The following is a 16,942-nucleotide window of genomic DNA, read 5'->3' on the forward strand; positions in this document are numbered from 1 at the left end:
TAGGCTAGATATCAGGAGGCGCTACTTCACGGTCAGGGCGGCTAGGATCTGGAACCAACTTCCAAGAGAAGTGGTGCTGGCTCCTACCCTGGGGGTCTTTAAGAGGAGGCTAGATGTACACCTTGCTGGGGTTGTTTGACCCCAGTACTCTTTCCTGCCATGGCAGGGGGTCGGACTTGATCTGCTCAGGTCCCTTCCGACCCTAGAAACTATGAAAAAAATCACAGCTCTCATTAATGAGGGAAAAATAGCTATCATCAGAACATATTCTTTAAATATATTGGGAAAATGAACAAAAACAAGTCTGTAGGACCTTTAAGTGAAGTGGCAAAGTAAAGGAATTATTCTGAGAGAAAAAAAAATCTTCCTTGCTAGTGAAAATACCATTATGGGGAATGTGTTTGCAGAACTCAAAAAGGGCGATTGGAAAGAACCACCATTTCACAGAATTGTTGATCAACCACTTCCACAAGATAAAGGTAGACATTGAATTGGTTAGACACAACTTACCTCAAGAACGAACATAAAATAGACAAAATTTGAGCTTTTTTTTTTTAAGACGTTAAAATGGTTTATAAGAAACATTACTTTTCAATACTGAGGAAGAGGGAGTCTAGAAGGAAGCTGAAATATTTAACTTTGAAATTCTGCATGTATATACTAGAATGTTCCAGAGATGATATTTATAGACAGCTTAAGGATACACTTGGAGAAGTACCATTTAATAGGCACAAGTCAACACAGATTTGTGAAGGGTAAATCACATCAGGGAAATGATTACTTTTCAAAATGAAAAAAGCTATTGATTTAGAGAGAGAAGAACCTAGAGATTTAATACACATTAACAGAATATTCACAAAATTCATCTTCTAAAACTTGGGGAAAAAAACTTATTTTCTTAAGTGATTTAGGTAATAAATTATTCATATTAGGAAGAAGAAAGCAAGCAGACTGTTTAAGTTAAAATAGTTGTATGATTTCTGGAACCTACTAGGACAGAATCTATAAAAGTTTGTAGTTGCACCATTATATTTGCAGATGATAGTAAAACTGAGGGAGGAAAAACACTCAGCAGGATGCAGAGAATCCTCTTTGAATCTTTCCACTCTTCATCCTGAGCCTACTCATCTATCTGTCCTGTGTCTCACTGCTTCACATCTGACATACTTTGTCATTTATGTAGGCCTTGACTACTCCCATTGGTCTGCCTCTCCCATTATATGTCAATGCTGTCCACTATACATGAAACATCCTTCTTAAGAACATTCTTAATACTGACCTCCACCAACTTAAAAACACATAAGACCAAGTTTCACAAAAAATACCTAGCCAACTAATGGCTAGCCAGAAAGGCAGCTGGAAGCAGTTTCTATTTAGTATTTAAAACATTAACTGTATTTTATCCCTCTCCTAGACATTTCTTTCGTAAGTTTCTTGTCAGCTTGATAGGAGGGACTGAAACTTCCTTTGTGAATGGACAATGTTTAAAAGCAAGTTGTAGGTGCCATTTCAACTGGTCAGGAATTTTCAGATCAAAAACATTTCCACTGCAAGAAGTGTTTATTCATCAAAAACAAAGTTTCTTGCAGGAATGGTGCAATTTTGATGACACTCATGGGGCTAGGTTTCTTGCACATAAGATGGAATTTCTAGTGAAACGCAGAGACACGTCAACTCACACAGGACTCATTAACTGGGTATTTGGACACTCTCCTAAAATGTCTGAGACTAAAGTTGAAGTTCTCAGTTTGAATTGGGAGCAAAAAGAAAAGACCTGAAACTGGGTCTTTTGACACTGTTTCCCACCGCATTCTCTCAAAAAAACTAGGTGACTGTGGCATTGATGCCCACACAGTCAGATGGGTGGTCACACCCAGACAGTGGCAGTAGACAGGACATTTTCGACCTCGAGGGATGTGGGTAGTGGAGTCCCCCAGGGCTCGGTCCTGGGACCTATACTGTTCAACATCTTTATCAGTGATCTGGATGTGGGTGTGGAAAGCACGCTGTCCTAATCCACTGACAACACCAGGTTGTGGGGCAAGGTGGGCACGCTGGAGGGGAGGGTTGGAATCCAGCTAGATCTAGACAAATTACAGAGGTGGGCAGATGAGAATAGGATGGAATTCAACACAGACAAGTGCAAGGCGCTGCATCTAGGGAGAAGGAACCAGCAACACACCTATAGGCTGGGGAACACCCTTCTTGTCAACACAGTGGCAGAAAGGGATCTTGGAGTTATTGTTGACTCCAGGATGAACATGAGCTGCCAATGTGAGGAAGCGGTCAGTAAGGCTAACTGCACCTTGTTGTGCATCTACAGATGCATCACAAGCAGGTCTAGGGAGGTGATCCTTCCCCTCTATGTGGCATTGGTCAGGCCACAGTTGGAGTACTGCGTCGTTCTGGGTGCTGTACTTCAACAGGGATATGGCTAGCATTAAGAGGGTCCAGAGGAGGGCCACTCGCATGGTCAAGGGGCAGCGGGGCAGGCCCTACAAAGAGAGGCTAAAGGGCCTGAATCTATTCAGCCTCCACAAGAGAAGGCTGAGAGAGGACTTGGTGGCTGTTTACAAACTCACCAGGGGGGACCAGCGGGAATTGGGGGAGGCTCTGTTCCCCTGGGCACCACCCAGGGTTACTAGGAATAACGGCCACAAATCGTTAGAGAGAAGGTTCAGGCTGGACATCAGGAGACATTACTTTACAGTTAGGGCTGCCAGGCTGTGGAACGGGCTCCCAAGTGAGGTGGTGGTCTCTCCTATCTTGGGGGTCTTCAAGAGGAGGCTGGGCAAATATTTGGCTGGGATGTTATGACCCCACACTCATTCCTGCCGGGGGCAGGGGGTCGGACCTGATGATCCGTTTAGGTCCCTTCCAATCCTTAGCAGCATAAAACTGTATCTCAGTGGGCAATTGGTTAGTATGTGTAGGTTTCTCACTCTCTCCTGTTGCATCTATTCTAACTGAATATTCACTGGAACAGTGACTTGATGCTGGGTCTCCCACATTTTAGATAAGAGCACCATCAGTATAACTGGGAAAGGGGGTCCACTGAGGCAGCAGCCCAACAGCCCCAGGGTCTGCTTCCTGGTTGGGATGGGGGAGGGGCAAAACGAGCTGTCACTGCAGCTGACTATGCTACTGTCTCTGTAGTTGGCCTGTGTGCCACTGCTGCTCAGGGCACAGAGTTGCTTTGTTACTTTGCTTTGAGCAGGGGTGGGAGAACTAGATGACCTCCTGAGGCCCCTTCCACCCCTAATTTTCTATGATTCTACACTTCTGGAGAGCCCTGGTCCCTGGGTTACTGACTACTGAGGCTGGAATTCTGTGTTTTTTTTTCCATGAAAACCTTTGGAAGGTCCTTTGATGTAGAATGGAAAAAAGAATGAAGATTCAAGTGTTCACAGGGTAGAAAAACATTTTCCACCTGGATTTAGATGTGAATATAACATAAACAACGTAATAGATGACAGCAACCACATGTATGGGATAATCTTGATAGACTGACAAAATGAGAAGCAAGAGAAACTTGAACTTTACACTAAAGTCTAAAGAAGAATACTTAATTTGGGCATTACTTGCAAGTAAAATTTACACAAACAGCACTAGTTTACTACAGATTAAAATGTGTGTGGGTTTGTCAATAGAACAAATATTTCAATATCAGATCTATACTGTACCTGACAAAAAAGAAAAGATAATGTCCTGAATACACAAGTGCATATAAATCTAAAAATATCTTGCAATCTTTTGCAATCTCTTTACAAAGTAATTATTGGACCATATTTAGATTGTATGTCTGATTTTAAAGAATTTAAAGAATGGTTTATTACATTGAGCGAGCATAAATGGAATAAAATGGCTTATATATGAGAAGCATTAATGAAACCTGGGGTCTTGAGAGAAGATCACGACAATATTCTTAACTGAAAAATTTAAGGCTAGCTAAGGTTTATAAAAGAATACAAAGCAATTTATTTGAGGTTGTTGGACAGAAAAAAATAATTTGATATTTAAAGTAAAAAATTGATACATGTAAGAATAAGATTACATTTCACAGCATGCAACAGATGCATGAACAGAAATCTAGTTCAGGTAATGCAGTAAGGTACTGGATGACTACACTAATTTTAATAAGACTTTTAAGTGGTATTAGGGCTTAATATAGTGCAAGTTTAAATTAAATTAAGTTAAATTAGTAATCTGTATTAATTTTAAGCTGGGGGGGGTGGTAGAAGGATCTGTGTTATAAGAAATAAGATTTTATGACAAATTCAGATTTAATATTAAAAAGAAAATTCTAGACAGGAAGTTCCTGTGGCCCACATAATAAAGGCACTTTAAATCCTGCCTCCATGGTTAGAGATAGACATTCAAAAAGCCTGAATTGATTCAGTCCTTGCAGGTTAGTCTAACTTGCAGAGAGTGACCCGGTTTGCAAATGGATTGACATTTGGCACATGCCTGGAGTGGCTCAAGACAAATCTGGGGGCGCTAGAGCAGCCCTTCACTTCCACAGGGAAGCTGAGCTGAGGAGTGGGGGCATGGCCAGGCCCTGGCAAACCTGTCCCAGTGACTCCCTGACAGCTAGGAGTAATTTGGGCACACAGGGATGGCCGGCCCCAGAAGGGAACTCTTCCCACTCCTCCTTCTCCTCCACCACCATGGGGCTGGTAGGGGAGCCCTGTTCAGTGCTAGCAGGGGTTCTTCTCCCTCCTCTTCCCCCCCCTGCGGTGGGTGGGGAGGCCGGCTCTGTGAGGCTGCCTGGCCCCAGAGGGCGACTCTTCCCCTGCTTTCCCCCATCACTGCAGGGTGGGGAGAGAGGGCTCTATGGGATGCTTCCCAGCCCCAGAGGGGGACTCTTCCCCCTGCTCCTCCGCTCCCCAGGGTAGGGGGAGGGTCTGTTCCATGTTGGGGGAAACTCTTCCCTCTCCTCCTCCCCCCAGAGGGGCAGCAGGAGCATGGAGCTCAGCTGGGTAGGGTGTGGGGACCCTCACACACTCCCCTGTGGTCTGCAGCCCTGCTGCCTGGCAGCAGCAGCAGGCAGTGAGGTCAGGGTGCCTGTGCCTGGCACAGGCATAGCTCTAGCCGGTGCTGCACAGGGGAGAGGGAGTGGAGCCTGCGTTATCCTGGAGGCTCTGCTTCCTGAACTTGCAGTGGGGGAAGCCCTGCACTGGAGCCAGCTGCTTTCTCCACTCTCCATTGTGTGGATCCCACACTGCTGGGAGCGGAGGCAGCTCCACCCCCTACTTCGCTGCAGAGTCCAGCACTGGGCTTCCCCGCCGCAAGTGCAGAGCTGCAGGTGAGGTGCAGAGCCATGGAGATAGAAGCGGCTGGGCAGGCTGCACGGGGCTGCAGTCCTCACCCCTGGTGCAGTGCTGGCTGCCTCTATCCCTGGGGCCTCCAGTTCTGCACTCACAGTGGGAAAGCCCAGCACTGGACTGTACATGGAAGCAGAGGGTGGGGCTCCCTCCACTCTCACCAGAGTGCAAGACCTGCACAGAGGGGAGTGGGGGAAGCAGCTGGCTCTAGTGCAGGGCTTCCCTCACTGCAGGCTCAGGCAGTACAGCTGCAGGCTCAGGGAGGCAGGCTACACTCCCCCTCCCCGCTGTGCAGCACTGGCCGAAGCTGTGCCTGCACCGGGAATGAGCACCCAGACATCCCCGCCTGCTGCTGCTGTCAGGCAACGGGGGCTGCATGCCATGGGGGGAAGTGCTTGGGGGTCCCTACAACTCCCCCATTCTCTCACACCCCCACCCTACTCAGCTGAACTCTATACTCCCACTGCCCCTCTAGGGGGAAAAAAAGGAGGGGGAAGAGTTCCCCCCAGCATGGAACAGAGCCTCCGTCTGCCCCCACTCTGGGGCTGGACAGCATCACATGGAGTGCTGCCCCCCCACCAGCAGCGGGGTAAATGGAGGAGAAGGAGAAAGAGTCCCCATCCACAGTGTCCCTCCCCACTCTGGGAGGAGGAGGGGGAAGAGTCCCCCCCCCAGCAGGGAAGAGAGCTCCACTCCTAACCCTGTGGGACAACCTAACCAGCATGGTCCCATTAAAGTGAAGGGGCCAGGGAGAAGGGTTAATTCCTTCCCCCATTCCTTCCTTGCAGCTGGGGTCTGCCAGCTCCACGGGCCACTGCTGCAGTCCACAGCAGACAGGCTGACCGTAGCTGCAATGGGGGAGAAGGGGAAGGAGGGAAGAACTGACGCCCTCCCTGTCCACTTCGCCTTAACGGGGCCATGCCAGCTGGTGTCTCTGCTAGGGCCAGTCCCTGCTCTGGCTGTGGAGCAGAGAGCCCTGCCCAGCCTAAACAACATTCTGAGAGTGTCTGGTTTATCTTAAACCAACAAGAGGTCTGGGACAGAGATTGCATAAACTGGTTTGAGCCAAAACAATTAAGTCTGATACTACATTCAACCAGGTTGATCTCAAACTGGTTTTAGCCATTTTGAAACTGGTTTATGTGTACTGAATGCGTGTTCTGTTTCAGGTTTAAACCAGTTTCTGATCACTTAAACCGGTTTGTGTGTAATGTCTGTCCCTAGCCCATCTGGGCAGTCCATCAACAGAAATAGCGAGGCTTCCAAAAAATAATAAATTTGCATGGGTTGGGTAAGAGGGAAATATATTGTAGCTATTTGACTAAGAACATATATACTAAAAATAGAATTAATGAGAGAAGGAATACAGAGAGAATTAATGAGAGCATGAAGATATAAGAAACCAGCAGCAGATAAATGAATTGTCTTGAGTTGCAGCAAGGGAAGTTTAGGTTAGATATTAGGAAAATATCTTTCACTAGGGGGCAAGTAAAGCACTGGAACAGGTTACCAAGAGAGGTTGTGGAATTTTCATCCTTGGAGGTTTTTAAGGTTGATTTAAGGCTTGGGTAGACAAAGCTTTAGCTAGGATGGTCTAGTTAGGGATGGTCCTGCTTTGAGCACAGGGTTAGACTTGATGACCTCCTGAGGTCCCTTCCAACCCTAATTTTTTATGATTCTATTAATTTAATTAAAATCAAGGTTAAATTAAATCTTATCTATACTTAGACAAAAGTTCCCCGTTTGTTATGACATATTCGCTTGTGCAAGACTGGACCAAAGTTCTATAAAGGCAGTTACCAAAAGGAAAGTGGTTGCCAAAAAAAATCAGATTTTGCTGAGCAGTATTCTTTTGGCAACAAGAATGGGGATTTGCCAATTTATACATATAGCAAAGATTAAATGCTATGAAGATACTACTTATGCAGACTGTTCCTTGTTGGCATACCCATCTTATTTAAAGCAAAATCAGTACAGCTTTAGCTAATCAGTTATCCCATGGAGGCTATATGTGGGTAGACCCTATTTTATGAGAAAAGAAATGCCTACGCACTGACATACACTGGAGAACAAGATTTGGAGAGTTCCTTTGTTCAATTTTAGTTTCAAATAATTTAGTTCATTATAGAACCACTGATTAAATTAATTATGCACACTGAATCATCTTGGTCCAGGCTAGAGAAGATCACAAAATAATGTAGCAAATAAATAAATTCTGCTCCAAAGTCCTGTATCAATGAACAAAATGGGCAGCTGACCATCACAAACCTGCATTAGAAAGTCTCCTAGATTTACATTTATATGGAGAAAAGAAAAATAACTTCATCATTTACAGGCATTGAGTTAGACAATATAGGTTTTAATCTTGTTCTGTCTATATAATCTTCACTAATCGACCTGTAAAATGGGAAGAACAGTATGCTATATACACTGTAACATGGTTTAGTGAGCTCAGATGGAAAATATTATAGAAAAGCACAGTGAAATTTGTGTTGAATCTGTTTTTAAGGATGAAGTAAAACAGGACTCCAAAATCTTCTATATTTTTATATACACAAAAATGCCATCTAAGGATCTACACCAATATCCTTTGATCTGGGTCAGAGGACTGGTTCAAAAGATTTGTTTTGGAATATTTTACTTTCAAGTTCTGTGGTGATCTGGACCTGGGGAGGCGGGAGGGTTTCAGCTTCTCTTTAGCACCCCATACTGAAAAGACAAATCTGGTGTCAGATAACTAGGTATTTATGACCTTCCCAGTCTGTAGGAACTGGAGCTGTTGACTCTAAGGAAGGCCAGCTAGGAGGGTAAACAATAATGCACAACAACTCCCATCTAACAAACCATTCTAATTATATTTCAAGCAATGTTTAGAAATTAGAAGGAAAAAGGAAGGAAAGAAATGGGATAGCAGTGCAATTTAAATGAGCCATAAGTTTGACCCTCATTAATTTCAGTTAAGGTAAAAGAGCCAAAGATGGCTGGTCATGCATTTCTTAATACAAATTTTGCTCCAAACATTCAGATCTGCAAGAAAGGCCATGGCTTCAACAGCCACTATGTTGCACTGAGGCAGCACTCCACAAAATGTGAGGAAGACTTCTCAAATCAGGCAAAAAAATGCATCATTATGGACTGATATCCTCAAACAGCTGCAGCAAATATAGAACAAAATCATTTTTGTTAATTTTATGAGTGGATTAGAGGTAGAAGATGTTCTCTGTTGGATTAAATAGGGGTATCTTCAATGGATCTGATCTAATTCACACTATAAGACAATACAACTTTAAGTATATAACCAGGATCCACAAAAGATTCTTTGACCTTAAATCCCATTCCCACGAACTGATTTCCTCCTGTTTCATGAAGGGACTCTACTTCTGTCTGCATTCCATTAAATCCCTTCAATATTTCCAAAATAAATTCCTTGTTATATTACTTGTTCTGGGGACTATTTTCACATCTAGGAACCAGGAACCCAAAGAAAGAAGCCTTACTGAACTGGAAATGCATGCTGTATAAATTCTGAATTTAGTCGCATTAAAAACTGTCTATTTTTAAAAGACAGACTTTACTGACAGGTACAGCCATTGTACAGATAGTGACCTAACATAAAAATTAGAGTGGATTTTCTTCATGAAAGACGCAAACAAATATACAAGTTTATGTTCCTAAGAGGTTTTATACATTGCTTATCTCTAGAATCAGCATTGTTGGGGAGGTGATACATACCACATCAAGTCTGCAGTAAGTACTTTGGCTAACTTCCCACTTATTTCAATTTCATTCTTTGTTTAACTGAGTCTTAGAGAAGAGACAACTATCTGGTTGGTTTTCAGCAAGATAAAATCCTTTTGCTGGCATGTACACACTGCTAGAATTCCTGACTTAAAAGGCATGCGTTCAAGCAGTCCCATAAAAACTGGAAGTGTGTATTCTACGACCTTATTCATTACAGACACAGAGATTATTACAAATGGTTTAAGCTTCGAATACCGTTACCTATAATAACCAGGCATCACAATATGCACGCCTGCACTTGGCTGACAGATGTTTGCTACTTCCTGATCATCCATTTTGCGCACAGAGTCTGTGAAAGGTCCCGTAGCATTGATAACACACTTGGCTTTGACATCAAATTCCTGCCCTGTGAAAGAAAACAGCATCAATCACATACCCCATTTGCTTCCCTGCTTGCTGACGCTCTGGATTATTAATCCATCTATGAACTTAACCCATTATAAAAATACACTGCAACATTCCAAAGGACCTGAACAGCTGGAATTATTAAAACACTAATGAAGAGATTTGAGGATTTTTTTCTTCTTTAATTGGTGAAAAAGAAAAGAAAGAAAGAAATATATATCAGTCACCCTGACAGACAAAAAGGAGAGTACTAGATTGTTTTTACACTTTAGTTAATTGAACTCTTATTTAAGAGCATATCATGGGAAAACTGGTGACACTGCAGTCTGAACCCACAAAGCTGGTAAATAGTGTTATTAATGTACAGCATACAGCATCTTATAGCGCTAGCTCTGCTTGACAGAGGGTTTAGATGTAAAGCCTAGTCTACCCTGCCAATGTACTAGAATTGGAATGAAACCCTGACAGAAGTTAAAGATGACTGACATTAACGACATGCTACTGCACTCTGGAAACATGCCTCTTTTGTCAGCTAACTGGTATTTACAAATATTAGGGTCCCCTTCTCTTTTTAATTTCCCCATTTCTTCAAGGAAAACAGAATGCATCTGTTAGAAGCTGTTCTTCATCCTTTTAAGTAAATCTATGAAAAATGGCTAATAGGGAAAATTTTCAGTTTCTTTCAGAGAATGTGCTGCAGAACACATGTATTTAAAAAGTCACCTCCACACAATGAACTATGATCTAGGTAAGATTATAAAAGGTATTTATTAGGAATAGTTTGGCCACACTGTAAATATCTCTAACACTGCAATCTACACACCTGTTAAAACATCCCTGCAATGTGCGCCACAGACACGCTCCTTCCCGCTCTTTGGATCTGTCTTCTTCAGCAAGTGCACCACTTCAGTGTAATTGGCTGTGGCAGCACCATACCTGGCAGCAGTGAGGGCAATGGCAAGGTTCATTCGTGCATCATTGTGTTGTCCTGCAGCAGGGGACAGAATCAAAAGGAAGGACATGAGTCACCTCAAGCCAGTGACTTGTGGTATGGAAGTGTGTCAGAACCGATCTGTCACATCTGTCCCTGTCACACTGAATATACATGATGGTTGGTCAGGTCTAACAAGAATTATTTAAAGATATGTTATCTCTTCTAGGTCAGAGCATTAAACTGCTATTTTAACTAGAAAAAAAATGTAACTTTGTTTACTGTACAGGCATTTATAAATACAAGAGTATTGCCCATACAGTATCATCCTTATAAACCTACTATGAATGAATGAATGCTAATTGTTTATTTCATCTCAGAAACTGAGGTATACACCAATCACTTTTCTCTTTATTTATTTATTTTTGCAGACATCCTCTAATTTTGATACTGTAGCAAGACACCATCTTTAGAGTGTTACTTTTTGACAGCCCCCTGGTATAATTAACAATTTCTATTAGTACAGGCATTACATGACATTCAGAATCCAAGAAAAGATCTCTCTCACCGATTTGTGAGCTAAACCATCAGTTTTCTATAAACAGACATTTATTTTATGCACATTTGCAGTTCACAATTAATAACATACAGCAGGAAAGCATCACAAAAAAGAAATAAGCAGAACAAGATTTAATTAATGAATTACTCTTAACATATATCATTAAAGATTTATTACTGAAACCCCTTCGTTAAAAAGAATGAAGAGAGGGTGGAGGAAGCATGAGGAGAAGATGATTAATTACTTTAAAATACTGGCATCACCTGAGACTTTTTCTATTTATTATTGCCACTGAAGTTAAAATCCTGGATGTTGGCTGGGAAGAATTACTCTATATTGAAGGGGCCAGGTTCTGTGCATCCTGAATAATTAATTTACAAAGGGCTAAACTTATTGAGGTATGGTTCACGTTTCCATGTGCTGAGATCAGTTCTATCAAGATAATACTGATAAAGCGATGAATTTGTAATGGATATTGTTGTTGATTTATGTTGCCAGCATACCAAACACTGAGTATAAATGGTTTATGTAAAGTTTGGTGCTTCTGATTCTGTCTGCACAATGTTGAACCACCCTGCAAGTAATCTGTTCCAAGCTAAAAGGGCAAAGTTATAAAGATAGGATCAATGACTTTCAGGGCTCTGCTTTCCCACCCCCAAAACTTATTATAAACACAGCTGAAATGATGCAGTGCAAGCAATCCTAAACTATTTTAAAAAAATTAAATTCTGTGAACACGAAAAGAATAAAATGGCAAACTATTTCTCAGAAAACAAATAGCAACTGAGTCAAAGTAACTAAAACAATGCCACAAAAAGAGAACAGCTAAATAGAAATAGAATAGAATAGTTAAAAAAAAAAACAAAAAAAAAAACTAAGAATAGAGCAATTGAACAAGATATTAGAAGACATAGGCTTGCCATGTGAAGATGCTCAAAGCAAGATAATTATCCAACAAAAATGAGGAAGGAATAGGGTACTCTGTGATGCAAGCAACAAACTAGATGAACCACTAGAGGCCTACATTACACTTAGCAATGTACATGGAATTGAAAACACACTCAGCAGCTCAGCTATTGAGCTGCCAACGTGTTGAAAGCTAGGGACAGAAGTTATACATAAACCAGTTCAAGTCATCAGAAACTGGTTTAAACCTGTAACAGAACAGAAGTTCAGTACACATAAACCAGTTTCAAAATGTCTGAAACTGGCTTAAGGTAAACCTGGTTGAATGGAGTATCAGACTTAACTGACTTGGCGCAAACCAGGTTATGAGACTTCTGTCACAGACCCTCCTTGTTCAAGTTAAATCACAGTCCCCCAGCATCCCAGCATGCTTTCCAGCCCTGGGCTGGGCTGTGCTGTCTGCTCCAGCAGAGAAGGGTGATGGAGTGGGGGGAGGGGAACGGGGAGAGGCAGGGACTGCACCCCCTAAGGGCCAGGGGAGGGAGGTTAAACTCTCCTTTCCCCAAGTACAGAGATGCCCTGCCCTGCTTAAAACTTACTGCTGGCTGTGACTGTGGACTCCAAATCACAGATGCACCTGGAAGCAGGAATAGGAAGTAATGAGCAACCCTGCAGAGTCCTGCTGCTGTAATTCTGGACTGCAAATCCTAGAGACCTGAGGGGCAGCAGAAAGAGAAAGCAAGCACACAGCCCATGCCAGAGAGCTATGCTCTGGTGCCCCCCAGTTTCTGGCCTGAACCACTGCAGGCATGCAGCTGCATTTCCTGAATCAAAACCAAATGTCTGTCCAGTTGTTTCTCAGTTTAATCTCTGCATTTTAGGCTAACCTGAAAAGACTGAATAGATTCAGCCTCAGCCTTTTTGACTGTCTGTACTTAGCCTTAGAGACCTTGAGAAGACTACCTGCTCTGTTTTCTGTATGGCAACAAACTGTCCAAAACCAGGGATGTTAGACCTTAAAGAGCTAACGTAATCTAAACGGTAATTCTAAAAAAGTGGCAAAGATATTCAACTCTTCTGGAGACACTCTACTTCTCTCTTATACTTTGTTTTGGAGAACATAAAAATGTCTTGCTCTATGAGCTTCCTACAAAAAGAAAATATGTAATGTCTTCTAGGCTACCTAAGAAGGCTGAAAACCTCTATAGGAAGCAAACTTATATAGCAGAAAGGTCACCCTTTTATCAAAGCCAATAAAAAGTAAAAGAAAGAATCAAACCCAGCACAGCAGAGATGTGTAGAATTGACCAGGATTTGGATTATGAACGAGAACAATATCTGCCCAGCTCCAAACATGATGTTAGGGATTTGGAGCCAAGTAGAGAAGGCAGGCTACAACTAACATTTTTTTATAAGACCATAGCAGCAGGACACATGAGCATGGATGTTTATTTAAAAGTTCTGAAACTGCTTCTTAAATTGCGTTACTTGGTTGGTTTAGCTTCTTACCGAGTGTCCAAGAGCTAAATCATTGGGCTTGCCTTCATCACTTTCTGATTTGTCCCTGAAAGAGACCCCTCAGCCAGCCACTACCATATCTTCATGCTTAGCATGAATGGATTCTACTTGCTGACTTCAAGAACGGACTCATTCATCAAGAATCTGCATAATGTAGGGCTATGGACAATACTTGGTTTGCTTCACTGAGAGAGATCTTTACATAAATCTGGGAAGATTGCCTTTTCCACAGGATTCCCATCTTATTTACTTACCTAAACACAGAGCAAATGAATGGCAGAAATACTACCAAAGCATACAAAATCTGTAAAAGTAATCAAAAAAACATTCAAAGTACCAATATCCTTTAACTGTTCTATAATTTAGGAGCGAAGTCTAAGGGTGCTAAGCACCTCTGTAAAACCTGTATTTCCTACCCATCTTCAACACACATTCCAGGAGCAAGAAGTAGGCAGGAGTTCATCTCAGGTTTTGACTTTTTTCTAGCAATACGTCTGAACTGATATTGAATGCATTTACCAGGGTCTAAGGTGGGCAGGGAAATAAGGAGTTCCAGTTGTACTAACGTAAAATACCCATTATATATTTACAATGCAATGCCTAGCAATTATTATAACCCCAGAATACCTGATTCTTGCTCAGATGATAGGTAAATATGATAAAGATTGGTGGAGGGGGAGGGAGGAATCTTTAAAGTGGTTATTGCATCACCAGTAATACACACCACCTCTTAAACCAGATTAGCCTACTCTTCCTAAGGGAGTTAGTACAGCAATGGCTGGAACTAGGCATAAAATGTGTTGCTGTAAGGCAAACTTCCTTGGCTTTCACTATGATTTGAACAGAGGGCCAGAAACAACCCTTATGTTACTCTGTTTAGTCTAATACAGAAAGGAGGGAGAAATTTACATGTGAATTCCAGAAGTATGTAATTGGACTTCAGCATCACTCTGCAACGAGCTTGCATTTCCTGTATTCTCTTCTATGTAGATGCAATCCTACTTTCAGATCTGGCTTTGAGCAAATTAAAAAAATCTTCACTTGAAACTGCCTTGTTTATTTGTAAGTTCTGCCTTGTTTCAGACAGAGAACCCACAAACCTGAATTTGGCACTGGTTTAAAGCAAAGTCAGAATAGTACTCGAGTAACTAGTCTTTTAATGCTATCTATTGATTAGGCAATGCCCATCTCTCCGCTTCCCTCCCTGTACATCCCAGAAAACTCAATTCAAATAACGAAAAACAAAATGGAGATATGATCTGGTACACTAGAAATTATGAAAGTTCTTTGAGGTAGAATTTTTTCTTCTCTCTCTTTTGGCCAAGTCTGTATTACAGATTTCTGAAGACACTGCTATTCTAGTCCGCAACATGAAGAAGTTGATCCCTGACCAATAGAAATGTGCCAGCACATGCCCCAAGTATACATGCAGTTTTACTGGCAAAACTGCACATTTATCAGTACATCTTGGAGGAGTATTTTTACTTTCCTGCTCCAAAGACTTCAGCGAGTGCCAGCATAACATGTCAGCATCATCTGACATGGGGTATGTCTTGTATAGAAACAGGATAGATTTGTTATTATTCAAATTAACTTCTTGGGGGGGAAGGGGCACACACAAAGATGGTCCAACTGTTCATGCTAAGAAACACCAAAATTGAAAGACCAAAATTAGTTTACTTCAAAAACATCATACCAGGTTTAAAGTTCTATTAGCTAGCACATTTTGTGAACAGGATAGTGGATGACAAGCATAAAAAACATAAATTCACATCTCCCCCACAAGAACAAATCTGTGTTTAAACTTTCAGCAGTCATACTTATTAAGCTGTCCAACTTTGTGCACATTTTATATACTTCTGGATTAATTAAAATAATTATAGCAAATCAGCAAGCATGTTAGAATCAAATTTGGTAGGGAGGAGGGGGGCAAGATAAATTAATTCACTGTACTCATTTGCTTTACTAGGTCTTGTGCTTCTCATCTGGATGAGCCTGCTAGAATTGTACCATGGCAAATAATTACTTTTACTATTAAATATACAAAACATACAATATAAATACAAGCATGGCATGCAGCTTGCATCACTGATGCAAAGCTTCTCTCCTTTACCTGTCCTTTTCATTACCACAAGCTTTTGTTTCTGTGATTTTTTTTTTAGCCAAACAGAGTTTCAATTAGATATTTACTCTTTGAATAATTAGTAATTAAAGTCAAATTCTATACTTTGGTGTAATACAAGATTTTGCCATGTCTAGATTTGCAGCAGTTGAACAAGGATCCCATATGGTTAATGATTTTATAGATCCTATTATTTGAAGTCTGAGAGACAGTAGGGAAGCTAGAAGAATTTCCATATTCAGGGCACTGAATTGTCTTTTAAAAAGCTACAGCAAAGTCAATTTGACTGAATTTACTGAAATTATACTGCAATTACCTTACAAATCTCAAGCTTTATAAGCAATTATCCATCTTGATTTTCAGATGAAATAGCAGTCGCATATTTTATTTCTTGTATAGTCTCCTTCTTTGTACTCTTCATATTGTACAATTCAGAGGGGTCAAAGTACATTTTGGGCAATAAGGAGGAGCTGCTATAAAGGAAAGTTTCATTTTTTTACTTTTGAGTCAAGGATAAATAACTGTGGATTTCAGAAAGATCATTACCTATTCTGATGCTTACATGATAATCACCGCTGTAGTGTCAGAGGATGCTACAATATCATAACCTGACTATGTTGCTGATGAGTTAATGTTTTAACTCATTTAAACAATTTATCTTTGTGGACTTGAAATTCTCTCTTTGTTTCCCTTCTTTTCATCATTTTTCAGCTAAACACTGGCCTCTAAATTTGTCAGCTCCTCCAATCACAAGATACTTGCTTCCATATATAATTTTCTTCAGAGTTCATAATAATGCTTTATTGACCCATATACAACAACTGACAGGGCTAGGTGACTCCTAGGAAAGACAAGACAGTTGCGTCAAATGGCAAGCCTATAAGCATACGACTGTCCATAGAATATATATGCTTACGATGGCTCCTATGCAAACCCACAGGCTGTTGTATCAGTCTCCATGTTAAAAAGGAAAAACTCAATAAAACGAATAGTGTTTTCAGTGCAGTTGGACTTGCACTACATACAGCTGAGGACTGCAATGGTTACTTCTTGTCCCTTCGGTGACAACTCATCTATTAAACCCTGAATGTCTTTCACAATGTTTGGAAGATAATTTAAAAATAAGAAAAGAGAACTGTCTAAGTAACTTGGTGTCTCTTCAACTAGAGAATGAAGGAATGGAATCAGCTGCCTAAGAACTGACAACAGCTAACCTGAGGTCATAGTTTCTAGGGTCGGAAGGGACCCAAGTAGATCATCTAGTCCGACCCCGTGCCATGGCAGGAAAGAGTACTGGGGTCAAACGACCCCAGCAAGGTGTACATCTAGCCTCCTCTTAAAGACCCCCAGGGTAGGAGCCAGCATCACTTCTCTTGGAAGTTGGTTCCAGATCCTAGCCACCCTGACCGTGAAGTAGTGCCTCCTGATATCTAGCC

The 16,942-nt window shown here is 41.5% G+C and overlaps 1 protein-coding gene across 2 annotated transcripts in view; it reads right to left on the minus strand.

Annotated features, from left to right (window-relative positions):
* The window catches only part of GPD2 (glycerol-3-phosphate dehydrogenase 2), a 166,698-nt gene that overhangs the window by 31,732 nt on the left and 118,024 nt on the right, over nt 1-16,942 (minus strand). For both annotated transcript variants that reach the window (XM_019522387.1, XM_019522386.1), the window contains exons 7-8: nt 10,294-10,458; nt 9,327-9,471 (exon numbers count right to left, since the gene is read on the minus strand). In XM_019522387.1, the coding sequence (XP_019377932.1) occupies nt 9,327-9,471; nt 10,294-10,458 (310 nt within the window). The remainder of the gene's footprint in view (nt 1-9,326; nt 9,472-10,293; nt 10,459-16,942) is intronic.

Source organism: Gavialis gangeticus, unplaced genomic scaffold (assembly GCF_001723915.1).
Source record: "Gavialis gangeticus isolate Ggan-Ray unplaced genomic scaffold, GavGan_comp1, whole genome shotgun sequence".
In the NCBI taxonomy this organism is placed as follows: Eukaryota; Metazoa; Chordata; order Crocodylia; family Gavialidae; genus Gavialis; species Gavialis gangeticus.